Here is a 27,995-nt window from a genome sequence, read left to right on the forward strand (position 1 = left end):
GAAAAACTGTATTTTGTTTATACGAAGAATATATGTGAGAGTTTTGAGAACATGTAAAATATTAGTAATTTTTTGACAATATAAAGATAGAATATTTTTGGAAAGACACAGCTGAGTTCTTGCAGTCCTTGTTTGTTCAGAATGATTCTTACAGAAGTAGAATTTTTGAATGCATGGTAGGGAATTCAATGTGGTTGTCCAGAAACTTAACAGAAGAAATAAATTTTGTTAGAAAAATTAAGACAGTAATTGCAAAGCCAACAATCTCTAAAAGAGAAGATAATTAACATTTTTCCTGGTAAACTTTTCCTATTGTGGGTTATCGCAGTAAGCATATAAAGGGAGGGGGGATGTTGAATCAACTTTTTTGATACTTGCATTTTTCCTTAGAGCCTGCCCCCCCACCTTACATTGAAGATGGCATAAAGGAAATTTGTTAATTTAAATTATTGGATAATATGTTTCTTCCTGATATTATAGTTACAAATTTATATGTAGATGAATAAGATGGATATAGTTCATGTTTTTCATCATTTTTATGTAGTTTTTAAAATTAATTTAGAGTTGGTTCAATTTTTCATATAAATAGTATTACATGATTATCAGATTAGTATTCTTAATTTTGTTATTGTTACTGCAAACTCGATGCTAAAAGGCATGGAGATGCATGAAACTGCTTTGCATGTATTTGAAGATTATTCTGTACATTTATACTGGCTCGGTGGTAAGGAGTCAGCTTTGTCCTAAACGTGAACTGTAACCATAGCACTAAACGTGCAATTGCAACATCTATATGAAAAGGAAAAGTAGAAGTAGGGAATTTGATTGCAGCAACCATAAGTAGAAATTTAGAAATCATAAATTATGTGAGAATAATTTGGTTTTTAACTTTAAAAATAGAATTCCCAAATCTTGGTGAAAATAGATTTTTAGCATTTGTATAGATACTAAAAAATGAGCACAAGGAAAACTAACAATCTGGGGAGCTGTAGCATGACATTTCTAAATAAAAGCAGGAATGCAATTAGTGAGATACTAATTAAGACATTTATTATTGATCCTTAGTATTTTTTTTCCCCAGGGAAAGTTAATTAAAACAAGGAAAATGCTGAGGATCTTTGGTGAGAGAACAGGAACCCAATTTACTCTTGACACAATCCAAATAGTAAAACCCACCGGTGTCCCAAAGCAGAAGACTCGCAGCTCGCTGGAACGGCCTCTGCCAGAGCTTGCTGGAGATCGCACTTTCCCAACTTCTGCTTTTCTCTTTCCTGTGTTCAGTAGCAGAGGCAAACATTTAAATTACTTCTTATTACAAGGGAGCACATTAACATCAGGAGGCCACACTGGATGAAGAAATATATGCCCAATTTAGCAATGATTTTGATTATCTATAACTATTTGGCAATGCTAGACCTGCTAAATTCGTGTCCTCTAGACCCTTTATTTGAATGTATTTTTAATCAGATTTTCTTGAGTGAGAGATGTAGGGAAAAGGAAGTTTGGCAAAAAACCTCGAAGTATTGACTTGCTGTTTGCATATTTGGGAAGGATTCCCTTTGAAATATTCCTAAGGCTTTAGAAAACTGGAAAGGAAAAATAAACTTATTACAGTAAAACCACTGACGTAATTAACATTTCCTAAAGTGATGCAAGGCCTTCGGTTACCTAAGTAGTTTGTTTCCATGTTAATAACAAAACTGAGAGAGATTACCAACTGACAATTTTAATTTCTTCTGTAAGATTGTGCTGGTTCTGTTTCTATACTGAGATACTAGTTTTAATTGTTAAAGTCTTTACTCTGGCTCTGCAGCTGCAGCCCCTGCCACACAGCTAATTTGGTCAATGGAGAGATGCCAGTGGGTCTCCTTCCCGCGGGGCAGCCCCCAGCCCAGCTCCCCCAGTGCAGACCTGAAACCTGCTGAATATAAAGTGTGTGTCAGAAAACTTGGAAGTCACGTGTGATTGATTTGCTTAACAACGGGGGGGGGGGGGGGGGGGGGGAGTAGATTATATAGTGATTATTAGTGCTTACCCACATTTTTTTTTTTTTTTTTCCTCCCCCTCTGCAAATCCCTCGCAGTCAGAAGTACACAGCCAGGTATCCAGCACATACCACTGCTATCTTAAAAAATCACCTCAAAGATCTCTCCCTTAGGCAGCATATAGCTGCCAAAACAGACTCCTACTGAGTATCAAAGGGCATCCCCTGCAAAGAAATGAGGTTTCTCCCAGCAGTTTTGACAGAGCAGCTGTCTGGCAGAACCAGAGCTGCAGCTGGATAGTCCCAGCCCTGCTCATCCTGCTTTTTTTGTAAGGAGTTTATAAATACACACTGCTGCTCATACAGTTACCCAGAGTTAGGATTTTGTGAGCAGATAAGTTGTTTGGTTCAGTCAAAAGTACAAAATGCAATGTGCATTACCAAACTCAGGGAAGAAACTGTTCCCAGTGAGATCTCTCCAACTGCCGGCAGTGGCCCTGGCTGCTCCACTGCGGTTGCTGGCACGGGTTTCTCTGTGCTTTCTGTACATTCAAAACAATGGAATATTCCCCCAAAACCCTGACAGCTGCTGCCAGTGGTTCAGAGGGAGCCCCCGTGCGGGGTCCTTCACCCTCCGTCGGGGGCTCTGCAGCCACGAGGTCTGCAGCAACATGCTTGCCTAAATGCTTTCGTGCAGCCCAAAGGAGACATCTGTTAGTGCCCATCCTACAAACAGCCACTGTCAGGGTTTCATACATCACGTATGAGCATTAAAATTTGGCCCAACAGGGTCCCTCAATCCAGTGTAGGGGTCTTGAGTGGAGTTCCTGAGCCTGATGGGCCCCAAGGAGCCTCCAAAGGGAATAAAACCCAAGCCCAGAGGAGGATGCAGATGCTTAAACCTCACGGTCAGCCTTGTTTTAGTCACAGAAGTAATGGATGTACAAATGCAACTGAAAGGATTGGAAAAACGTACTAGCTTTATTGCTACAGGTTCAGTCAAGCTGGCAAGTGAACCCAGTACAGAAATATTCTGGCCACAGCCTTCTTGCAAAGCAGCATCACCCCAGATCACTCCGGGGAGCACCCATACTTTCTGCTGAGCACAGACGAAGTGGCAGGCAGGGTTTGTGAGGCTCCAGCTCCTCTTCTGCACGCTGCTCGGGGTGCGGGCTGACGCTGGTACAACAGTGGCAGGTCAGCTTTCCCATATATGGGAAAACCCTGCTCTAATTTTTAAAGCTATGTGTTGTAGCAGTGCTGAATATGGGAATTTTATAAGCAATGCTGAATGCTTGTTACATTCACTTGTACGCCAGTATCTGGCATGCTGCCGTTGCGGTCGCCGCTGTAAGGTATGCTTGCAGCCCATATGCAGTCAGGTTGTCTGTGTTTTCCCACCTATTTAGAATTTTGTAATAGAAGTGTGAACCAGGGATATGGCATGGGACAAGGCACGATGCCGAGATGTTCTAGAAAAGCAAATGACCAGAGTGCCCCCCCCACACAGAACATTTCGCGTTGGTACTGTGGTGAGATCTAGGAGAGGATAAGGATAAGCATCGCAGCAGTAAATGGTGCTGGTTCAGAGGCATTATTTATTAATACGTCTTATTTTGGCATTATTTGGATTTACACTGAGCTCATCCCTATACTAATCTGAATGCTTTACTCTTACCCAAGCCGTTGCAGGCTGCCCATATAGAGAGTAGACAACCAGCCTGTCATTTCTGTAATTCTAATAATTTAATTACTGCCTGCCAGAGCAGCAAGTAACTTCTGCTAAAAATCCGAGATGTACTTACTGCTTTGATGCAGATGTCTGATCTGGAATAAGGGTCAGCCAAAAATGTCCTGAGGGCTCCTGGGTGTATCAGGATGCTGAGGTGCCTCTGGGACTGTGACCATGGTTGAATTTTTCTCGATTGGTGTTTACATCCGTGTGTGTGACTCTTAACTACAGCAGTTAAAAGGCTGAGGAAAATGGGAAGGAAACAACCATGTCTACCTATAGGACAAGGTAGCTGCTTTGTCCTGTGTGCAAATAGTTTTATGAACAAGGCTCCCACCCTGGCAGCCCAGGGCAGGCAGACCTTCCCTCCAGGCACTGCTTAGCTTTTTGGGTGCTCTAAATCCACTCATTTGTTTTTTTTGTTTGCTTTTAAGGAAAAAATAGAACATTAATTATTATTTGTAAAGGGCTAGATTCTCACTACAGGACAGCCCAAGTAAAGTTTTAATTATACAGTAGTTGCTTTGCTTAAAATATTAAGCAAAGTTTGCTGCCATTGCCCTGTTGACCACTATTTTTGAGCCAGCAAGTGTTCAGAAGTGCCTGGTGGTGCTGTTTGTGGCTCACCTGATGTTTATCTGTTGATTTGGGGTGGCAGTGAAAACTTTCCTTTGATGCAGGACTGACTAGTTCAGCAACAGAAGTGCCAGCATGACCAGGATGTGAATCTAGAAAATTTTTTTGTGATCTTGTTTAAAACCAGCCATTTTGCAGCCCTTCCAAAAAGAAATGAGACATGAAACCCACCCTGGCAGTGCCTTGCGTGGTCCAGGTCACAGCTGGTTATTCCCATCACGTGCCCTGTTTTAGGGGAAGCACCTGTGAGAATGTGCCCTTTTCTCAGTAGCTGGAGAGGAAAACATTACAGGTACTTGCTGGCTGGAAAAGAAAGATGCAGCAAGCAGCAGCTAGTTGCAAAATAGCCGCTTTAAAGCAGAAGCTGCCTGGCTCTGCCAAAGCTGAAGGGCCAGCCCCAGAATGGAATGCTTATAAAAATAAGATGGTAACCATGCAGCAGAGAAGGAGTAGAGACCAGGAAGTTTCAGTCTTATATACATGATACTCTGCTTGGAAAAATATTGTCACAATTATAGAGATATGGGCATGGATCCATAGTTGAAAGGCATAACCCAGTACCTATCATTAGGGTGATTTTAATCTCTTATTTCCAATTTTGTCTGTGGAAGAAACTCTTTTTGGCTTGAAAATTCTAATGTGAAACGTTGAGCCAAAGGAGATGTGTCTCGTCTGGGGAAAAGTTTGAAGTAATTGGTTAAGGCTGGTTTTGAATTATAGAGGGGGAGAAATTTGTCTTATACCATTTCAAAACATAACAGTATATTGATTTATTTAAAAATTTACAGGATGATGGATTTATTTTAGTTTAACCATGTTGATATTTATTTCACGGTTTGGATTTTCAACAAAATGAAAGAAAGTGCTCCTTTCATGCAACCTGATGGGGAAATAAAAACAAGACAGTGACCTTTGAAAACACGAATGCTGCAGCTTCTCAGTCATCCTGAGTAACAGTAGGATATCTTGATTTTCAGTACTTCAGAAATCTTGCAGTTGGTGCAAAGGTTTCTCTCCTTTTTTTTTTTTTTTTTTTTTTTTAAATGGTGGAACCTGGTCTAATTTCTGTCATCTTGGTTTAAAAGACAGAATATTTCTTGAGCTCTGATTGCATCCAGAGAGACAAGTTTCTGCCAGGACAAGGCCTGTAGATATGCAAGAACTAGTGTAAACTCTCTGACTTCATTCTCCATGAGGAGACACAGAGATGCTTCAATAAGCCAATGTGGGGCACCAGAAAAGGGACCAATCTGAGCAGAGGAGTGCAGTGCTGACACTTCTATTTGTGCTGTCAACAGGGAAGATGCTAAGTGCTACCACTCTTCTGGGTTTCAAAATTATCTAAGAACGTATAGTCAAAGTGCTAGAGAGAAGGTGTACTAAAATTCCTGCTAGATCAAAATCTTAGAAATTTGGAAAAAAATGCTAAAGCACTATTTAAGTATTTGGGCTGTCTTGGGCTTAAGTCGTGCTGTCTTGGGCTCTCTCCTTTTCCTCCCCCTGTCATGGAGCATCAGAATAACAACACAGATGCTGAATTTTCATCTTTACCCATTAAACACTACTGCAACAAAAAAATCCCTTTCTGGTTTTATAATGAAGATGTCACTGCTGAAAAGTGAGTTGGTGTGCTGCCTTTTGAGCTGTCGGTTTACAGGCAAGCTGTACCTTCTTGTGGTGTCCTGGCAAGAAATTAATAAATTAGACACTTAACCACTCTTCTTCATGTTACAAATGCATACCAGCCTTTTCAATCAGAGAAATGTGTTCACATAATAATCTAGCTTGTAGGATATTATTACAATAATTAATTTACTTTCCTTGCTTTTTTGCTCTTATCTTACCGCAGTAGGGACAGAGTCACTCGTCTCTTGGGTATTTCGATGCAGGGCAGACAGTTTGTGTGTAGGTCTGGGTTATTTCACGTTTTTTCCTGCATTTTGTGCATTGCCTTGAACTTTCAACCCTCTTGTCCTGGTCTTCAATGGAACTTATGCACCCCAAGTGAAATCACCCTAAAGGCCAGTGCTTTGCTTATTTGTGTTATGTCAGGCTCTATCAGCGTCTTAAAAAATGCTCTTCCAGCTCTGCATGGGGTATTGTGTCTGTTATGCAGCAGGTTTTGCAAATCCCACCAGGGCTATAAAGTACTGAGTGGAGACCCAGCCCTTGGCTGCAGTATTTGGGTCCAGCCCTCCTCTTTTGCAGTCACAACGTTTGATACACATACTGGTTTATATCAGAGCTCAAGACCCTGCTCTGTTTCTGTTGCAAAAATTTTCCACTCCTGCTGTCCTCTATCCATAATAGATAATGCTTTGAAAACATTTTATTTATTACAAAGACCTTGGCTGACATGATTCACCTCGGCAAGCAGTGAACATTATACATATATATATATACACATACACACACACACTCACATATATATATGTGTCACCTTTGCAAGGTCTACCAAAACACTCTGGGCACTCAAAGGTGGTACTTCTGTTAAAGATGTTGGTGTTTACAAGCAAGGCAAAACTCTTTAGAAACAGCAAAAACTAGGTCTAACAAAAATAGTTTAAGTAAACAAAGATGTTTCTCTTTTGAGAGGAGGTAGATGTGCCTGTGTAAGCACATGATCCCTATGGAATCTGCCCCACCACAGAATATAAATAAAAAAAAAAATCCACAGTGGGAAATAAAAAAAAGCAGGAGCTTTGTTGCTCTTCCTTTCCAAGCATCTCATCATTAGGATACGGTGGGCTGGTGTATGATGGCTGCTGCCTGACACTGTTTCTCCAGTAGCATTTGCCTTACTACATGTCTTGAAGGACAACAGCAGATTCCTCCTCTACATGTGTGGCCAAAGAATTTCAGTTTTCCACCAGAATGAAGTGGGGGCATGTATAACTTCATTACATGAGTGGGAGCGGGTCATGTAGAGCAACATTGTGAGTGCCCCCCCTCCCCATCACCTTAGCCTCAGTAAATCTCTGCCTGGATTGAACCGATGGGATATCTCAGCCTTTTTTTATAGATGTAGTTGAAGGCAGGTGACCTTTGTTATTTAGTAGCTTTATCATCATCTGCTCCACCATGGGTATCACCTGTATTTCCAGGAAATATATGAAAACATTTTGAAGCATGCGGGATTGAGATCATTTTTGAGAGGCATCTTACGAAGTTTCTTTCCTTGGGAAAGGATTTGTTTCTTGTTAGGAAGCTTGTAGCTCTATTGAAACTGTTTTTGTTGTCCATAAAACCAGAAGGAAGATGCTGCCGCCTGACTGCATACCCTGTTTTGTATTGTTTGAAAACAGATTGTTTCCCTTGACCTTAGTGGGAGTTTAGATGAAGTCACAGCAAAGGAATATAGCTTAAAATATAGGGTAGAGGATGATGTCTTCTCCCTTTTAAATCTATGATAACCAATAAGCTCAAGTAACTTCATAAGAAGTATTTCAGAAGGAGCCTGAACAGTGAAGAGCACTGGTATTTTAATTTTAATAGATTATGATCGTTTGTCTAGGAAGAAAATTTAATTAATTTCTGCATCAAGCTGTATTTTTGGTTTATAAGACTAATGCCTTAAAAAAAAAAAACCAAAACAGTCTTGATTTAAAGACTTTAAGATGTAATATAAATACTTCGAAATGCAGACAGCAACATTCTGTTATTTAAAAAAAGTATCAGAAAAATGTAATATCTGTGATACTATCAGCATGCCAGATATCATACCACCTGAAACTTCTTGGGAGGTTTTCTTACAGCCCTGTTAGCTCAAGACCCTGTGTGGATCAACTTTTACACATTTTTCAAGTCAGCAAGACTGCAAACAAGGATTTAGAGACTGTAAAGTAGTAAAATAGCAAAGGAGAGACACTGGAGTTGGAGAAAGGGGACTCTGATATTTAGTTTCTTTTTCTTGGCATTATTTAGACTCCCAAATGACAACGTTTCTAGTTTTCTAGCACAAAGGAGGCCTCATGCTGTTCAGGATCTGCTGTAAAGTTCTAGTACAGATCATTCTGTATCCCAAACAATTTATCTAGTTGAATGATATTTTTATTTCACAGCTACAGTTTATACACCCTGGTCTAATAGATGGTATTTTTGGAAACCTCCTGTTTATCTAACAATAAAAGTCAGGATGGAATATCAGCTTCCATTTAGATTTTCCTGAATTCTCTCCTATGATATCAATAACATTATTTTTTTAAAATTAAACTTTCTTTTGATTTTAAGGAGAAAGACTAAAAAGGAAAAATTAAAATACTATTTAAAACAAATACTAAGGTAGAAAAAAGAAAAATGGCATTAATTTCAGATAAATAATCTGGGTGGGTTTTGTTACATTTACAACATTATAAACTTTAGTTTTAATTGCAGGAATGTAAGTGATTTACAACATACGCTGTGAATGCTGGAAGTAAATGTGAGCAGGCCATTGTAACTTTTAGTTTGTGCACATCAGTCTCACGTCTTAAATCTGAGCTGTTCTGAGAGAGACCAAGAGGCTGGAGAGGGAGAATCAGATCAAAAAACTTTTTGACAAATTGACTTCCAGAAAATAACAATACCTTCTGTTTTCTGACTAAACTCAACTACCTGAAAGGAGCTTTATAAACATAATCGGTCGCAGTAGCACTTTCATTTCTGTCACAGAGGTCTAAATAAATGAATTGGCCATCTGCAATTAATTCGCATTGTACAAATAGTTTGAAGACTGAGTCGTCTGTCTTCCGAACAGAACAATCTATATTTAGCTTTTCAAGCAAGCCTGTTTTGTGTTCTTTGTAGAGTCAGCGACATTCTTTCAATTTTTCAGCTTAATTAACACAAAAGAAATTGTAATCTGAGAAGGCAGCAGAAACAAGAACCCCCTGAAAACCATGAATTTGCAAGAAAGCAGAAGATGGCAGCTTTGCAAAAGATAGCTGGCAAAAAGAAAGGGAGAAAAAAAAAACTTCAGAGCAGTTTGTGGGATTATGGCTGGATACTATGAATTTTATATACAGTTTGTTGATTTACACTGAATGCTCACAGGTCTTGCAAGTTATTTTGGGTTTTTTTATTCTGAAAATGATGAGGGCCACAGAAAGTACATTTTCACATAAGATAATAACTACAACAGAAGAATTCTTGTGAATAAAGAAGCTTTCTGTAAAATTACGTACAGACGTCTGACCTGGGTGTGAACATTGGTGCATGCTTCCTGGGTGGTTGAGGGAACACTGAATCCCCTCCAGATGGACTCCGTGCGCCTGCAATCGTAGATAAATCCTTATTGCATGCTCAGATATATTCATATATCTTCAATTTTTATTAGAATTATGCCCTGACAAATGCAAAAATATCCATGCATCACAAGATGTATTCTGCACTATATTAGTTAGAAGAGTTGTAGCAATCATTTGAGAAAATGAAGGCACAGCTTACTGCTCAGAGGGATTTAAGTTAAAATGTTAGTTCTAGGTTAAAAAAAACGGAGTGCGAAGCTGAATAAAGAGAATACCAACTGCAATCAGTGAATGTTCAGATATAGTACTTTGAAATAACGATGAGATTTCTGTGCCTGCTGGCAGGTGCTTTTCTTTTTAGATATATTAAATATACAACATTAGCATTTGCTGTGCATTGATATTATGCATGCATAGCATGTACGCTTCTCAATTAAACATCTTCCCAAGTATCCATTTGTGGACACTTGTTTGAAATACACAAACAGAAGGGGGAATAGTTATAAACACTCAGCCTCCCCTCTCTGAATCCAGGCAGAGCTCGAAAGCCTGGTGTACAACTCCAAGAGGCATGCTAGGGACGTCAGCAGGCAGCCCCGCTCAGCTCGTGGCCACTGCAGCCAGGGAGTGGGAACATGTATTCCTTCAACAACGGGTGCACCTATAGCCTTACAGTCCTGAGTCATGTGCACCATCTATTAAAAAATAAAATGTAGATTCTGAGTTGTATAACATGGAGTATTTAGAGGTATTTAGTTGCCTAAAAATACAGCAAGCTTCCTAATGGGATTCTTTTGCAAATATTGTGGTAGGTATGGCAAATAGATCCACCTCAGATCCATCTGCAAGCCCTTTCAGAGATGTACCTGCATCTTTAGATACAGAGATACCTTTTGAAATCTGGTCTCTGGGTACTTTTGAAAACTATTGCTCAACTGATTTCACTAATCCAGCCATCCTGAGTATCAGCTTTATCTGGTTGCTTCCCAATACTTGTGTATGAAGCAGTCGTATCACATATTACAGAAAAAAAATGTGCAGAAAAAGGGTTTGTTTAACAAGCTGAATTTAGTTCCCAGAACTGTAAGTACCTTCAAGTGTATTAAATTAAAGTAGAAGCCATGACTGACTTCTGATTAAAATATGATTATTCAGTTTGTTGCAGAAAAGGGCTCCTGTAGGATACCACTGACTTCTCTTCTCTAGCTCTAACCAGTTTCGCAATACCAGAGCCTCACCTCTCAAAATAAGTGCTGGGGGAGATTCCTTTCACTGCCAAGGGCTTCAAAGACCGTATCCTCTTCTCTCCTTAACTGTAGAAACAGGCTCTGTTTTCCATCTGCAAATGAAAAGTGCAACTGAGCAGTTAGGGGGGGAGGAGGAACAACATCAATGTTCTTACTAAAAAACAATAAGGAAGTTATTAAGCTGTTGCAAAGCGCCTGTGAAGGAGTAAGGAGGTGTGTAACTGTCATGTGCAGTCAACTTTCAATGATGCTGAAAATAAAAGGAAAGGGTGAGCCGTGGCAGGACGGTTGATTTGCTCACCTATAAACTTGGGAAACCTGAGTAAAGCAACCTGTAAGTTTCTTTAAAAGCTGTCTCACTCATTTTAACTTCAAGGTCTTCACAGTGCCAGATTTGATAAGCAGTTCTAACTACAGGTAGTATGAAAGCTGCTGATCAACGCTGAAAGTTGGTGATGAATATTAAATACTGTGAAAAAGTTGGTGATGAATATTAAATACTGTGAAAAATCATTTTGCATGCTTTTGCATGAATTGGCATTGTGAATTTGCCCCACACAATGCTAGAGGAGGTAGAGGAAAATGCATGTTAGTATCATCTTTTTCAGTATCTAAAAGCAGGCAGAAGAAAAGAACAGGCACAACTAATCAATGAAGTGGGATTTAATTATTATTTGAATTTTACTTGCAGGAGTTTTCCATTCTGGGAAATATGCAGGCATGCCTTTTGTGTCTAAGGGCTAAATATACTTATACTACTAATAGGTTAATAAGTGTACACTGCTTTATTACAAAGATTTGTGGGTATTCATTAAACAATTTCAGTGCATTAAAAACAACAAGATAGATTTCTGTGATGTCCATACTTTTAAAGTTAAATTTTTGGATCTTTTTTTAAGGAAAAGTAGATTTAATTCTTAAAGTATAGTTAAGTACATTAAGAAAACAGGAAATATGTCCTAAAGTATGTTTGGTTTAAGCCCTGTAAGAAAGTCTATTTAAGGATTCTTCTGTAAGGATGTAAATTCTGAAATGCCTATTTAGTGTAACAGTTGTAAAGTATGTGAGGTAGTCTATCATACCTTTGGCTTTTATACTCAGCCAGGTTACTTGCCAACATAAACAAAGACTTAAAGGCTTGTTTTTCAGACATTTCAGACAGAATTCAGTGTAAACCTTTCACTTAATCCATAATATCCTAAATATTAATTAAGTATTTCTGAAAGCAATCAGCCAAAATTGTAATTTCTAAAGACAGCATGACGGTATCTTCTACTTCATCCATTTTATTCTCTCATGCTTGTCTCTTAAAAGAAATAAAGTATTTCCTTTTTTAAAAATGCAAGGCATAAGCTGTTGATAATTTCTTTAAAAGGTCTGCACCTAGTATCTTCTCTGTTGAATCATAAATCAAGTCTATCGATCACTGCTTATTTAAACAACAGTAAATATTATTTGCTGCTGAATCACCCATGGGAAGGATAGATATAGTACCTGGACTGTGGGCACTGAGTGCTCCAGCAAGAAGAGGTACAGAGTGCTCCATGCCCTTAAGGATTCAAGAAAATTGTTTAGGTAATTGGCTGTCCACAGCCCTTCTCCATGCTCTTAGCCCTGAAAATACCCTCCTCAACAGAAGTGAAGAGACATATCCTTAAACCTTGGTCATAAGCTGGAAACTAACCCTCTCACACAAGGAGTTCTGCAACATGCTTCTTCCCAGAGATAGCAGTTTCAGTAGCAGTGTCAAGGACTGTGTAACAGGAAAATTGCAACTAATCTTTAGAAGTTGGCTGGACCACTTTCCATGAGGAATGGTCAGAAATCAAAGCTGGGTAGTGTTGTTCAGCTGTCCCATCCACTTCATTCTTTAGTCCCTACTGGTGGTCTTCCCTACACCTCTTCAGGGACTCTGCTGTGAGTCCCTTACCTCTTTGCTTTACATGCAAGCCACACAGAAGGTCCTTCAAGAATGTTGAGTAGAGGTTTCACTGCTTGGCGGTTTTGGGTTTTGTTTCATTTTCTTCACAGATGTTACCTTGTTATAGCATCGCATATAAATATGAAGGCAGTCTTCATGTACCATATACATGATGAATCAAATACCTTCAGGATGTGTTTAACATAATGCATCCATTGGCATAGATAGCCCTCTCATCTAGAAGGCTGGACAAGCAGACCAATGGTATTTGTGCATACAGTTTGTTCTGCACGACAGTGGCCCTTTGGTCAGATCATATCTGAAAAAAACACAAATGCATGGTATTGTATGTTCAGCTGATGCTTCTCACTATACTGAGAGGATACTACTTGCCAGTCTCCATCAGTCTGAGCCACACCAACAAAGATGAAGTACTCCAGCAGTCTAGCTCTCCAGCAGTAAGTAGCTGTGGTGCTTCACCTTTTGATCTGTAGACGGTGCAGACTCAAAGGCTCATTCTCTGTTCCATGCTTCATAGTCCTCAATAGGAGCTTCTAATTGTAATTTAAAGTTGTCTTCACTGCTTTCATCTGCCTTGCAAAAAGCAGGGAAGAAACATTCATGTTCATGAAAAGGAATCACAGAAGGGTCACCAGCTCTTTTCCTGTTCCTCCTCCTCTCCCCACTTTATGGGTGCTTGCTGCCACTGTAAAACATGAAAATGCTTTTTCCACCATAAATAAATGAGGGGCCATGGTAAGCAAAAGCCGTGGGTCTAAGTAAGAATAGCACAAATTGCTGGGTCAGAACTTGGAACTTGGCCTCCTGTTCTCTTGTTGAGGGCTTGTCTGGTCTAATAATCAGCACTAAAGGTGCCTGGCCTTTTAATGGAGGGAGGAACCTTAGTGTTTGTGGCTTACCTTGATTTTGATGGGAGTTGTGGCTGCTTGGCTGTTCTAAAATATTTTATCCTAGCTGCCATAGTTGCTTCATGAGGCTCCCTCATTCCACACTGGGCAGTCGTCCCAAGAGAGCAAGATAAAATGTCCATAATTGACGGAGTTCTGGGTAGGTGATATGCTAGTTGAAGATCTATATGTTTAGGACCTTAGTATTCTAGGTATGCATTTGCATAAGTGTGTCAGAGTAACTGTTCATATTATAGTAAGTAATAGACCTTTCTGCCAAGAAGAAGTTGCAGTTTCCTCACAATATATTGCTATGTTGCTGCAAAGCCTATCAGACAGTAGAGGGAGCACAAGTTAACAGTCACTTTTCCCAGTGCCATGGGATAGCAGCACTAATTATATGTAAAACAGCTAACAGAAATGGCAGAAGGAAATAGAAGGGTGAAAGCCGTGTTGGTTAGTAGTACACTGGAAGTGGATGAAAGGGCTGGAGGGAACAGGTTAAATGCCTGAGTATTAGAGAACGAGGAGCTAAATATGGCATCTTAATACGGCACGTGGCAAGAGGCCAGATATGTTAGTTCATAGATCTTAACCCGCTTCCAATATTTGGGTTTGAGCAGGATTAAAAACCAGGAGGGGAGTTTTTTGGGGTTCTGCTTTTGACAGTGATGGAACCTTTGAAGAGCAATTTCAGTGCTGTAGCATCCAAACCCAAATTCTCATCATGTGGGACCTCAGCATCCAAGCCGCAACCCAGCATCATTTCTTCAGTCTGTCTGTACGAAACATTTGATAACTGTGCTCTATAAAATAATTTGTGTGCAGCTACAAAATGTAGTTAGGTGATCATGGCTCGCTGGAAATAAAATGTAGCACTCTGACAACTGATGTTCATATCCAGAATGGTATGCAAATTTAGCTTCTACCTCTGGTTTTAAAAATGTAGCATCTCCAAGGTATAATTTTCTTATACTCTGTTAGACATGTTTATATTATGCAGTACCAGAGCTAGGACATGTTGCTAAAATATAAAGTTTCTTAGGAATCAGCTGCATTAATAACTTTGTTATAACTGAGGATATAAATGAGAATGACATTTATATAACAGACTTTCCAGTGGAAAAGCCAAAGTCTGTTGGCTATAAACCCTCAGAAAGCTTTACCATGAAAAATTATAACAATCAGGGGTTAGATGTTACATTTAGAGAAAATGGAGGGTGAGATGCATGAATCTACTGCTTTTTTTCCAAGTGGAATGACTTGAGCTGAAGTTAACTTTTTACTTCCTAAGATAATATGGTTTGTAGAAAAATAATTCAAACTGCTTAATTTTTAAAGCTTTTTTAATATGAAAACTTCAAAGAGGTTCATTTTACAGTAGTGTAGGTAATGTAGGTAAGGTAGTTAAATATTCCCTCACTGAAATGTAGGTTGAAAAATAGACTTCCATGGCACCTATACAAGTATTTATATAGATCCTTATCTGCAAGAATAGCAACATATTTCTTTTTTTAATTAAAGATCATTATAATTGCTAATGTATGATTGTTTGGGGGCATATGTGAGTCAAACTATGGTTTTGAGAACACAAATTTTGAGAACACCTTAACCTTCACCAAATCCTTCCCCCTGTGCTGTAATGTCTGTGCTGAATTAAAAGATAGGCCCATGTTGGAAATGCCCTATGTCCTTGCCAAGGAGAAGAGCACCTCCAAGAGGACAAAAGAGAAAGCTGGGAATCATTCAGAATAACTGAGGAACAGAATTTTGTAAGACAGTGACTGTTTTGCAGAGAAGCTGATCAGCACTTTGGGAAGGGAACAAAACAACCTTTGAAACCAAAGCAAAGGGGCAGAAGAGGGGTTCAAATTATTTAGGGAAGGCACAATCTCTCACAAAAAATCAAACCTTTCTAGAGAGAGCAGAGGCAGACTCATTGCTGCTAGAAATGGCATAATCAGGCCAACAGGTAAATTCAGGTCTGTTTGTTTTTTTCCCCGTGTATTTGTTCCTTGATTATATATTTTTGTTAGCTTTTTTATTCCTAGTTTTTGGAGGGTGGGGATTTTTTTAACACTTAGGTCTCTCTGATTAATAGGTTCCTTTGCTAAGCCTATATTGCTTTTTTTCATAGTCCTTTACTGATACTACTGGAAAACCAGAGTTTCTCATAGCCAGTATACCCTAGGGTAATGTACTGAAAGAACTGTCTCCAGAAAATTGTTCCTCAAGTGTTGATGTGTCCAGATAGTGGCTTACACCATGGAGCACTCTTCAGCTCGGGTCTTCAAAGCTAGTCAGTAGTGATTCATTCACGATGTATATCTGTCTAGACATGAGAACTTGATGCAATAAAAAGGTTTCTTACTCAGGTATTAAGAGACTGTAACAATTACATAATTGTTACTAGGGCAGGAGGTCTCAAGTCGTGGTAGATTATTACTGTCATGTCTTGCCCCATCTTCTCTGCATGCAGACGAGTTTGGAGTGTTTGGATCCAGCCAGTGAACCTATGTGCTTCTACCACCTCTCACCCTAGTCATTTGCTCCTGCACTGATGCTTCTATGAGGAGACCTCCTGTAGGACACTCTTTGGTGCAGTGAGATCCTGCAGTCCCTTTTCTTAGCCAGTGAAAGCACTGCTTCAGTGCTTCACATTCTTAATTTCATAATGTAATTTCAACTCTCTGGTAATGGGAATTCCTTTATTCATCCTTAGGCAAGGAATTTCTTAGCCTTTTAAACTTTTTTTCTGAAACAGTACTGAGCATATACAGATCACTGAAAAATAGCATTCTTTCAAGTCTTTACTGCCCAGTTTGATCTTGTAGCTCAGGTTTTAGTTTGGATCTCTATCCCTATGCCCATCAGCTCTTCGTGCCTTCCTTCTGATTAACTTGGCCAATGTGGGCTGATGCAGTCCCTTGCACAGAGAATCTGAAGTCCATTCTTTCTAGCCCCCTTTTGTCCCTACAAGCCAGCTTTTAGAGTGGAGAAGAATGAATTCTTATTTCTAGTCTGAAAGTTGGAAGACTGTGCTGTAGATCACGGTGGCTTTGTTTCTGCTTTGTGGCCATTGTTGTTCAGCTGGGTACAGAGTCTCTCCAGCAACATGAATGCTTTGATCCACAATAGAGGGTATGATACCAAATAAATGTAAACAAACCTTATAGCCAAGTTGATGTTCAGAAAATAAAACGGGGTTATAATTTTGATGGAGAGCTGTTTTTGGTGTGTCACAATTGCCTTGGTCCCTTTTCCCTGCCAGAACTGTGAATTTATAAACTCCCTCACTAGTTTCCTCACTCGAGGAAAGCAAAACCAGGAAGCTTAAACTCCATTTTTCTTTCAAATGAATATCAATGGCAAATGTTATGGGGTACTTGCTCAGCTCTGCAATAATACACATGTCTATTCATGAGATGGTACAGACAGAACAGAGGATTAGAAATACAGAATTTGAGACTGAATTCAAAAAGGCAGCACAGGAACTTCAAGCCCCAAAATATCCTCTGAAAGTTTGGCTTTATTTCACACTGTCGGCCAGGATTCTCCTAACACCACCACAATATTCATAATAAAGAAATAAATTAAATCCACCCCTTCCTGTATGCCTCACAACACACAGCACTGTGCATGCTCAGCACATGTGTAGTTTTGATAAAGGGACATTATCGAGCCTGAAATCATTTTAAACAAAACAAATAATGTGGCTGCCCAGCACTTCCTCTGGAAGTAGTTCCTTGGACAAATCTTCCTTAACTCTCACATGTATGGAGTTAGTATATATACGCCTCAGTAACACCAATTCATAGAAAGAGTTTTTCAGAATAAATGTATGTCTGTGTATTTTATATATAGGGTGTGAAATGCAGCCATGCAGGGGGGCCCTGCCTTCAGCCTGGGCTTGCCAGTGCCAGGTGGGACTCAGCATCTCCCAAATGTCCCACAGCACAAGGCAGACGGGGGGCACAGGTGTCCCCACGCCGTCACCCCAGGGCTGCAGACAAGGCAAGTTACTGGTCACTCTTCTTGTTTATGGGCTGGCAGAGGAGCTGTAGCTTGAAGGGGACAGCAGTGGTGGCAGTGGGGTAAAAGCTGTTGGATCCCCTGCCCCTTGCAGCATCCCTGGATCCTTGGCTGTTCTGATGGCAAAGTGGCTTTCCATCAGAGCCCTGTCGCTGATGTAGCTGTGATCCCACTGAGCAAAGGGAAGGGGGCTCTCCATGTGCAGCGTTGCAGTCTTTGTCCACACCGGGCTTGCGGGGAGCTCAGTCACTCGGGGCTGACACCCAGAAAGTGGGTAGCAGCCTCCAAGGCCGGTTTGGGTCCCAGGGGTGGAGTGTGCTCCTCACCTTTGAGGGCCAGGGGCTCAGCCGTGCCACTTGCTCTCTGTTTACATAACATACACTAAGCTGTAAAAAGCCCATTGCTTCAGAAGTGAATAGGTCACTCTTAGACAAGAGAGCATGCACAGAGCAATGGAAAAACAAATTTGCTATTGTAACACCAGAGAGCAAAAAGCAAACCTGGAGGTGACCTGCAAAAGAACATAGCACCGGGTTTCTGCCCTGTTTGGTGCTTTGTGGTGCACAAAGAAAGATTGAGAAGTGTGCAGGCATTTTTTTTTTTTTTTCTATTTTCAAAATAAAAAGTATCTTTGTCTGGCACTTTGAATGTAGCAAGCATGCTGATTCTAGCTTTCCCTGGTTTTGCTGGAGGGCCTGTGGGAGAAGGACTCAACAGAATACTAGCAGCTTTCTCAGCATTTTCATTTAAGAAAAACGGTGTTAAGATTTTGAACAGAGCCTATTTTTTCATCTAATGTTGCTGAGAATGTCTGAATTAAAGAGGTGTTAAGAAAAGGAAGACAGACTATTAAAAAAAATCGCTTCCTTTTTGAATAATTATTTTATGATGAAAAGTGTAGCAGAAGGGCTTAAAGGTCACCAGTGAGATCAGGGCCCCTTGGTTCTCGATACTGTGCAGACATGTCGGAAGTAAACAGCTTACAACCTAAATGAGAGAGGCAGATAAAAGATAGTTGGGAAAAGAGGCACAGAAAGGGGAAGTGGCTCATCCAAGGTCATGCACAGATCGGTGGCTGTGCTGGATCGAACAGTTTGTGGTAGATCAGGTCTCCTGGATCTTGTTCCCCTGTTTGATCCCGACGCTTATCTCTTCTCCACTGACATTTTGTGAGTGGTCAAACAGGCCTGAGCATCCTCCTGGTTGGGGTCCATAGAAGGGGATAATCCTTCACCTCTGCTGGTTTTAATGTGGCAGAGGCAAAATCCCAGTGTTAGATTACAGGTTCTGACCCAGTCCACGGCTGGAGCTGGGTCCAGAACCCGAATCCTGCCTAGTTCCCACAGCCCTGGCAATGGATGTCTTTCATGGCTTTGTCTGAGATAGAGCAACAAGGGAAACCTTTCATTGCACACCTAAAGACTTGGAGATAATCAATTGGTTTATAAATTGCTAAAATCTAAGACACAAAAAAACCCCAAAAAACAAAAAACCAAAAAACAAACAAACAAAAAAACAACAAAACAAAACAAAAACAAACAAACAAAAAAACCCCACGAAAACAAACAAACAAAAAAAACCAAACAAACTACCAGAAATATTGATTTGGAGCACTGGGAAAGGGTCTAAATTTTGCAACTGCCCTTAGGGCGTGTGGGGCACTCTAATTTAACATCAAGGCACTTAAGAAGTAATGATGCTGTTAGTTTGCCAGACAGCCAGATTCTTCCAGGAAAAATAGGGTACAAAAGACCCCTATTCTATAATTGCGTCTGTATGTAATTTTAGGATCTAGGCTCAACTTTTTTCAATCTAAAGAAAAAGATGGGGAAAAATACCCTTTCTGAAAGGGAACACTTTTAGGCCTTAAGCAGTGCAGAGACAGAGGAACAAAATCACGGTTCTGTTTTCCTTACAGATCGTCTCTAATAATGGCTCCTGGTATTGAGAGTATTGTGGTTTACTAGCACTAAAATGTAAAGTTATTTTGAGTGTGAAAGCCTGAATGTCATTCTATTTTAAAAAATGTAAAAGAAGGAGAGGAATGTTTACAGCACGTTAAAACCTGTGTGACAACTTAGCAAGAACTATTTTAACAATCCTCTTATTCCCCTTCCTGTTATGCACCATAAAATGAGAATGCAATGTCAGTAATAAATAATATTAGCACGGAGGGATCGCTCACCGTGCTGCTGGAGAGCAGGCTGGGTCAGGCTGAGCCTAAGCTACGCTCAGCCCCAGCTCCCACCCTGCTCCGGTGGGACCCACAGCCGATGCTGGGCTGCCTGGGGTGGTGAAGCTGGGAGCCTCTCCTCCTCTGCTGACCCCCTCAGCAGGAGAAAGGCTTGGGAGTTTTGTGCTTCTTTGCAGGAGCTAACTATAACCTGGTATTTAGAAAACACAGCCTCTACTACTACTGCCTCCATGGGCTTTATGACCCAAACATAACAAGGATTAAAGCAGAATAATTCTTTATAAAAAAGTTTGCAGTCAGGGGTAGGTCTGCAGTGAATATTGACAAATACTGAAACTAAATCTGAGGAAAGACTTGTTCCAATTTTTTTTTGTAATCGGCATTCCATATGTGTTATGCAGAGAGCTAGGATGTGCTGCTACTTCTGTTACATAAGAGTTTTTTTTAAAAAAGTGCAGTGCAGAATGCACGAGTAGTGAGAAGGAATATCAGGAAAAAAAACTGCAAGAAAATAAGAAAAGCTACTATGTGAAAACATCTTAGTGTGTTATTTCCATAATGCCATGAGTTCCTTAAAGTCTCTTTTAATGTTTCTGAGGAAAAGCCTCGAAGTGAAAGGAGGGAGTCAAGATTTTTTTTTCTTTGCTTTAAAGGAAGGTCTTGGTTAATTCTATTAGTAGACTTTGGGCTTGTTTTTATTTAAAAACAAAACAAAAATCCCTCTCAAGTTTAGTATTTCTGTATGGAAAAATTACTTTTCTTTGCCAGAGGGGGAAGTATCTCCTTTTCATTCTGTTTGTTTTGGAGTATCTGAACTTATGTGTTTTCTGTTTGTTCTTTATTGAATACATTAGTGGTGCATTAATTTCTTCCTGACAATGCTCATTTCATTGCATTCAGATAGGCTCACTCTTTTCCATGTGACAGACAAACTTGTTGTTTTACTTGATGACCCTGCTTTGCCCTCCCTGGGTTTGATTGATAATGGCTTAATTTCCTACTTTGTTTACCTTTTAATGCTTTTTAAAGTGATTTTTGTTCTGACTGCTGCAAAGGAAACAGCTGAAACAAACCTCGTATTGGATTCTTGCTCCAATTCCAATCTGTTTGCTTTGTTTTTCCTTTTTAGATGATTGTTTGGCTTTAATTTGTTTGTTTCTCCTTTAAATGGGCTTGAGATTACTCAAGGGTTCCTTGTTCAGCAGGTCAAAGGGTAACTTGGAGACTTTGAAACTGTCTCCCTTTTTATCACCAAGTTTTGTTCTTCCAAGAGTCCAAAGGATTTTGCAGGACGATAGCTTGTGGAGGATGCCTCCATCCAAGGAAAGCGTGAGCAGCAGACCTGAGTCATTGCAAGAGGCCATGCGAGCCGTTTTAGTGTTCAAAGCAGATGAAAAAAACACTGATTTAAGTCTAAATCAGAACCTTAATTAATCCTTATATATAACTAACTAAAAGAGTAAGTTTACGGGGAGTAGAATACAATGAGATAGATAGGTTTGATGCTCAACTACCAGGCAACTGCTCAACAACCCAGTATGGAGGCCCACAGTTCTGAATTTCTAAAGCTAAAAATTTTAACAGTCTTCAAACCAGAAAGGTATCAATACATAGAAATATACAGTGTGTGCTATTAAAAACTGCCCTTTAACTGAAAGAGTCAATCTGTCCCAGAAGTAATCCCTGCTTTTAAAAGAGGGAAGTCTGAACTGCTCAGCCATGGCACTGTGAATTTTAGGACAGCAAAATGAAGTGTTGAGTAATGTAAGCTCCTTAACAAAAATTCACAGCTACTTCTTATTTCTGCATAAGATTTTAATCCTCAAAGGTGCTATGCACAGGGGGAACTTCTTCTGCACCTCTGTAATATAAATTCACTCACTGTTTATTTTTTCCCAATACTTTATATCCCTTGAAAACATTAGCAGGGGGAAAAAAAAAAAAAAAAAAAAAAAGCACTTCTAAAATCTTCATTTCTTACAAAGATATACAAAGATAATAAATCTCAAGTGAATCACAGAGTGGGGAAGAATACATATATTATATAGATTTTTTTTTTTTTTTTTTAAAGAAAGCAGGGTATAGTCATTATCCTACACTAGCATATATTCGGCTGTAGGGGAATTATAGGGTTGCAGATTCTCAGTGAAAAAACATTGAACTGTCTTCCCCTTGAGAGTTCACCTTGACACGATTAGCAGCTCTGACACAAACTCTTAGGGCGGAACAGTCTCACAGATGTGAGGAAAGGAGGTAGCTGAGGTGCATGGCTGTAACTGCATTTTCAGGTTTGTAGTGAAGTGGCCCATAGTTTGTTGTTCACTGATCAATCCACTCCTCAACGGCTTTAAATCAGAGAGTATTTTTCTGGGTTTTTGTTTTAACACATGCAAGCCTAGCTCTCTTTTGGTTCATCCTGATATCATAGAGAGGAATGTTACAAAGTTTACAGTCCAGGTTTTGAAGTGGAAAGAGTCCAAAGTAAATTCAAGATAGAGGTGTTGCTATAAGAACCATTTATTTAATGTGTTCCCCAGGTTAATTGAGCTCTGTATCCTTCCATGAAAAAGACTTGCTGAAAATAGCTGATTTCCGCTAAACAGAAACCAAGGAAATTGTACAGCTAGATTACCACTATCACTTTTACTTTTTGAACTGCAGATTTTGTCTGCTCTGCTGTGTTCTCTTCAGCCATGGTAGGAACTGAAATACAGGGTGTTCCAGTGGCAAGGAAGGCTGACAAACTCCTCAAAAGCTGCAGTGCCATTTCAGTCCGGTTGCTAAGGGATGCTCAAGCGTGATGTCTGTCTCTTCCCTTCCAAATGAGCACATTGGTTTGGTCACAACTCCACCCCCACAGTTCACAGCCAAAAGTTTATGAGGTCATGTTCACTGTGGACAGTGTGAGCCCCTAAGGAACTGTACAACTGTCCCATCTGAGAACTAATTAACTGTTTCTTTTTTTCTGGAGGCTGGGACATCCAAAGTGCTCAGTACCTTCAACTTACTAACAAATGAGAATTGTTTGCAATAGGAGCTAAGGGTAGTTTTTTACCTAGAGGGCTTGGAAGGCATCTGCGGTGTAAGATGGACATCCTGATCTGGGTCTCATAATCACCTGAAAAAGCAAAGAGTAACTTGAGTGAATTCAGAGCCTAACTGTGATTAGTTGAGAGTAAAACAGATGTAACATTGGAATTGTAAGCAGTAAGTTTTATCCATTCAGTTAGACAAAAGAATGGAAGGACATGAACTATGTGTCTCAGAAGCATTTTTGCAACGGGCTCAAAATCTACTCTGTTAAGAAAATAGTAACTCCAAAACTAACTCCTGCATCTACATTGTCCAGACAATGTTTGTGATTTTTACAGCAGTATTTCCTATACACCTATACATGTGTGAATATCCTCATGCATAACAGGGGAGACTACCACAACTATATGCAAACATACTTTATGTCAAACATAAAGTAAATATATTAAAATAGGAAAAATATAGTATTTTTCTTGAGGGTTTTTTGAGTGATTATACTGATAGTTATTACATGTAAATGTTAAAAGGACAGAAGTTCATGTGTATAGAGTGGGGGAAGTGTAAGGGACATGTACTTTTCAGTAAGTTCTCATTCGTACTGTTATTGATAGTCTACTTCTAATTCATATCTAAATCTTTTCAACCATTTTTAAATCAAGTTAATATAGTTGTCCTAGCTGGGAAGAATAAAGTCTGCATAAATTATACACTTCAATAGGACTACTCAACTGAGTAGAGTACATGTTTATTTACAGGATCGGACTGTGGTTAAAAATCTTCTCAGTCTCAGACTCCAAAGAATAGTTTTGGGGACAAAAACTATGGAAGGAAGATGGGGAACAGAATTGCAATGAAATACCTCTTTCCTCTTAATTAAGAAAATGAAGAGATTTTCATTAAAATGTAATAGAACTGAGGCCAATGGGACTAAATAGCCATTAACTAAAGTTATCAGGTAGACTGAAATGGATTATATGAAACTTTCCTGTATACATCCCCTACAAATACTCCATTGAAATATTATTCACTTTGAATTATCCTGCTGCCTCTCCTTGTGAGATCTTTTCTGGTTTGAGAAGTGAAACAGCAGAGTATTAATTCATACTGCCAAACCCCCTGTTCTTTTTGTGAAATCCTTAAGCTAAGATGCATGTTGGTGTCTCAAAGTCTTTGCATTTACTTTAGACTGAAAAAAAAAGTAAACCCAAACCCAACAGAATTTGAGGCTGTTGGCTGTTATGTTCAGACACAGAAGGAATATTAATTAATTTGAATTTAATCTGTAAGTGTGCCATGCTCACAATCTTCTGTGTGTAAACTCTTATCTTCCATTAATTTAAATAGTGCAGGATTGAGTCAATAGACATAAGTCTCCTATTGTCTCATACAGCCACTTCCACATTCATATTACCTTGCATTTTTGGAAAATATTTCTGCTTAACACGCAGCAGTGTCTTTTAACACCCTCTTTTGAGTATTTTCAAGCCTCAAATAGTTAGACTTTTATCACACAGGCACTGTGCCCATACATACAGTTATTTACCTTTGCATTTATTTGTTCCTAACAGTGCAGGTTCTTCAGAAGTGAGCTTTAATTTTATGGTGAGTTAGGGATCAGATTTTGCCTGCACCTATCCTGATGGCAGGAGTCTCGTGAAACTGAAGTTCATGGATTTTTACAAAATGGAAGCTAATGCAACTAGTTCCAATAAGAAACACAATTTACTCTAAAGACACATCAGCAGCATTAGGTTATTTAAACAAATAATAAAAAAAAAGAGAACAGTTTATGTGTTGGTATGTTTTTACTCTTCAAATGATGCTCTCCTAATCAGGACAGCACTAGAAAAAAATCATGGCAATTCGGTGGGTCTGTGAAGTACAGTTGGTGCCTTATGTCTGTGTCCTATCATATTTCAGAAAGAGAAGAAACAGTCTGTAATTGCTGATAGGTTTAACAGTTTGGTAGTTTTCTTTTTGTTTTCTGTAGCTTTTGACACTTTCACACTTTAATAACATATGTAATACAAGGAGCTAATTCTTAATTCTATCATGAGTAACTGGGAGTTTTGTGAATTAGCTGAGTGTGTTTCCCCTTTTCAACTACCTCATGCTTTGTTCAACCTAAGGAGACAGAGGCACAGGGTATATATACCAGACGGTATATATATATCTGGCATATATACCAGGAGGTCAGCATGCCCCAGCACAGTGGCTGACAGCTGTTAGAGTTTAACCTCACCAAGCCCATCCTAGTTTGTGTATGGGACAGGGATGGGTGTGTGCTGCTGGACAACATCATTTACACAGGTATGACTGCCTTGTTGGTGGATGCTTTGGCATATGTACCGTTTCCCTACGCTAGTGCCACTCACTGTTCAGAAAGATTTTAGCCTTTTGTGTATCTCCAGCAGTAATTTTTATCTTATTTGTATATTCCTTTGTGTTTGGAGCCTGAGATAGGCTCCCTTCCCCACCCCAGCTGGGACGCAGAGGGAAGCAAAGCCTGAAGCCTAGAGGCCTTCCCTGCTGCGTGAGGTGGCAGATACTGGCATTTCTTCATTCTCTTCATACCTGCAACCATAAAAAAGCTACAAGGTTCTGTAATTTTCAGTCTGAATTCTGCTTTATTGAGTCCTTTGTGCCTTGTAAATGCCACGGTTAAAATATATTTGAATAATGTATATTACATGGAAACAATATGAATAAATAAAAGACCTATAAAAGATACAAGGAATTATTATAATCTTTGTTTCAGATTAATCTGGGCATTGCTGAGCCAAGTCTCTCTAAGACCTTTTAAAACTGACTTGGCCTAAAATAACACCCGGAGAAGTCAGTAAGAGTCTCTCCACTGACTCCAAAGCTCTTAGGCTCTATGTACCCCATAGTTTTGGCATTTAAGAATAGACTGAAAGGGCCAGTAACTTACTCAAAGACCAAGATTTGGTAGTGGTAGTCCTGGTTTCTCCTGAGGTCCATCCCTCTTTCAGCAAGAGCAACTAAACAGATGTATCTGATGTCACTAACTGTGACCTTCTAATTGTTTGCTCTATTCACATTATTATTTTACTGTAGGTGGTTCTAAATATAGTAACTGTATGACGTACAAAGGTGTGTTCATGGGAATAGTGTTGTATGTAGTTGAGTTTTGCAAATGAGGATAAATAATTTATGTATAGTAAGAGGACATTTTGCTAGTCTCAGTGGGGTAGAGAAAAACTACCTGTGTATTTTAGGGAACCAGTTTTTACAAAGAGCAAAGTGCCAATCTTTGTTTTTCAGGTGTAGCTGATAAGCTTGTGCATGAAAACTGCTGGGTAATTTGTGTAATGAGGTTTTCAAAAAATATTTTGGAAAACAAAATGTGGCTAGATAGCTGGCAAAACCATAGGTAGAAGCAACTGCATGAATCAAGTTATACTCCCTGGGTCCACCCAGTGTAATTCGGTAGTTTGTTTACTCCTGCCAACCCCCTGTCCCTGGCCGCAGCCCTGGAGAGGGTCCCGTGTGGGATCACGTTGTGGGCGGGGGAGCTGCCCCACACTCGGGAAAAGTATTTGCCCAGAAATACTCACATTGGTAAAAATTATATGTGCACATCAGCATCTGCAGGATCGTTCTGTAGGTCAGTAGCCGGATAAACAGAGTTAATCAATTGAGAAAATGTATAAATATAAATATATACATATTTAAGTACTTACTATAGTAACTTCTGCAGTAATTATTTTCAAGTGTAGTATAAAATGCCCCGGGGCAGAACTCCACTAAAATGCACTCAGAACGGTATTAACTTTAAACCCCAACTCCTAGAAATATTTTCCTCGGCTGCTCTCCTCCCGAAAAGCCCGTCCGAAAGGCCACTCGCCGCCCGAGCGCGGGCATACCCCCGCGGCTGACCGGTTGGCTCCGGCACCGTGCTGCGGGAGGCTCCCGGGCTGCCGGCGCGGAGCGGCGCGGAGCCCCCGCGCCAGCGGGGCCGGTTCGAAGAGGGCGCCGGCGGCGGCGCGGGCTGACGCGGGCTGTCATGTGAGCGGCCCCGCTCCCAGGGTGCAGTGTGGGCCCGCTTGCCCCACCCCGCCGCTCTGCCGCCTCGGTGCAGCTCAATAGGGGGAAGGAAAAAAAAAAAAAAAAAAAAAAGAAAAAAAAAAAAAGAAAAAAAAAAAAGAGGGTGGTGGAAATGCGGGAGAGAGCAGGAAAAATAAGACGGGGAAAAAGCCTCCCGTGAGGGACAGGTTTTGCGCGGGGAGAAAGAGCAAACGGGATTTTTTTTTTTTTTTTTTTTTTTTTTTTTCTCTTCTCTTCCTTCTCCCCCCGCTTCCCGGAGAAGCCGAGAGGATCCAGCCGCCTGGAAAGCTAATGTGAAAAAGCAGCAGCAAGGAGGGAAAAAAAAAAAAAAAAAAAAAAAAAAAAAAAAGGGAAAAAAAAAAAAAAATAAAGGGAGGGGGGCTTGGATTGGACCCCCCCCGCCCCAGTGAGGGAGGAAGGACCCGCGGCGGCCGGAGGGCGAGGAGCTGAGGCACCCGGCGAGGGAAGGGGACCCGACCTCCGCCGAGAGCCGGGGCTGGCGTGACCCCCTCGGCGCTTCTGCCCGTCGGCGCGGGGGGAGAGGCAAGGAAGAGACGTTTCCCGATCCTCCCCGCCGAGAATTTGGGGAGGTTTCCGCGCCTGGAGCCCGTGCCTTTGGATCTAAAGAGGATTTTTTTTTTTTTTTTTTTTTTTTTTTGGGGGGGTGGCACTGAAGCTGGATTTGTTCCTGTGCGTGCGGCGCGGGGGGGGCCGTTTCTGTTCCCTCTAGAGGAGCCGGCGGCCCAGCCGGGGGCGCGGAGATCCCCGCGGATCGCTCCGCATCGGGCCCTGCCGCCACCCCCCCGGGGAAAGGTGCGCTGAGGGGATCGGCGCGGGGCTGAGCGGGGGGGCGGGGGAGGAGAAGCAGCTGCAGCTGCCGGGGAGGAGGCCCGGCGGAGCAGCAGCAAAGTCATCGCCATCGGCCCCCCCCCTTGGCTGGCTCCGGGCTCGGCTCTCTCCATGTCTCTGGCTCTGGGCAGCGGCCGCCACAGCAGCGAGTAGGGGGGGAGGAGGA

At 40.6% G+C, this 27,995-nt stretch overlaps 2 protein-coding genes across 2 annotated transcripts in view; one reads left to right on the plus strand and one right to left on the minus strand.

Annotated features, from left to right (window-relative positions):
- The window catches only part of GNAS (GNAS complex locus), a 161,595-nt gene that overhangs the window by 31,751 nt on the left and 101,849 nt on the right, over window positions 1-27,995 (plus strand). The gene's annotated exons all lie outside the window — the stretch shown is intronic.
- LOC116965756 (translation initiation factor IF-2-like) lies at window positions 10,884-27,942 on the minus strand. The gene is made up of 3 exons (XM_042800990.1): window positions 26,617-27,942; window positions 22,935-22,997; window positions 10,884-10,916 (listed from the first exon to the last, which is right to left on the minus strand). Exon 1 carries the CDS (start codon window positions 27,940-27,942, stop codon window positions 27,016-27,018), a length of 927 nt encoding a protein of 308 aa, XP_042656924.1. The 3' UTR covers window positions 10,884-10,916; window positions 22,935-22,997; window positions 26,617-27,015.

The sequence above is a fragment of the Tyto alba genome, unplaced genomic scaffold (assembly GCF_018691265.1).
Source record: "Tyto alba isolate M040663 unplaced genomic scaffold, T.alba_DEE_v4.0 Super-Scaffold_33, whole genome shotgun sequence".
Taxonomy (NCBI): Eukaryota; Metazoa; Chordata; class Aves; order Strigiformes; family Tytonidae; genus Tyto; species Tyto alba.

Coding starts and splice junctions, on each gene's coding strand:
- LOC116965756 (XM_042800990.1), bottom strand. CDS start 27,942: ATGGAGAGAGCCGAGCCCGGAGCCAGCCAAGGGGGGGGGCCGATGGCG.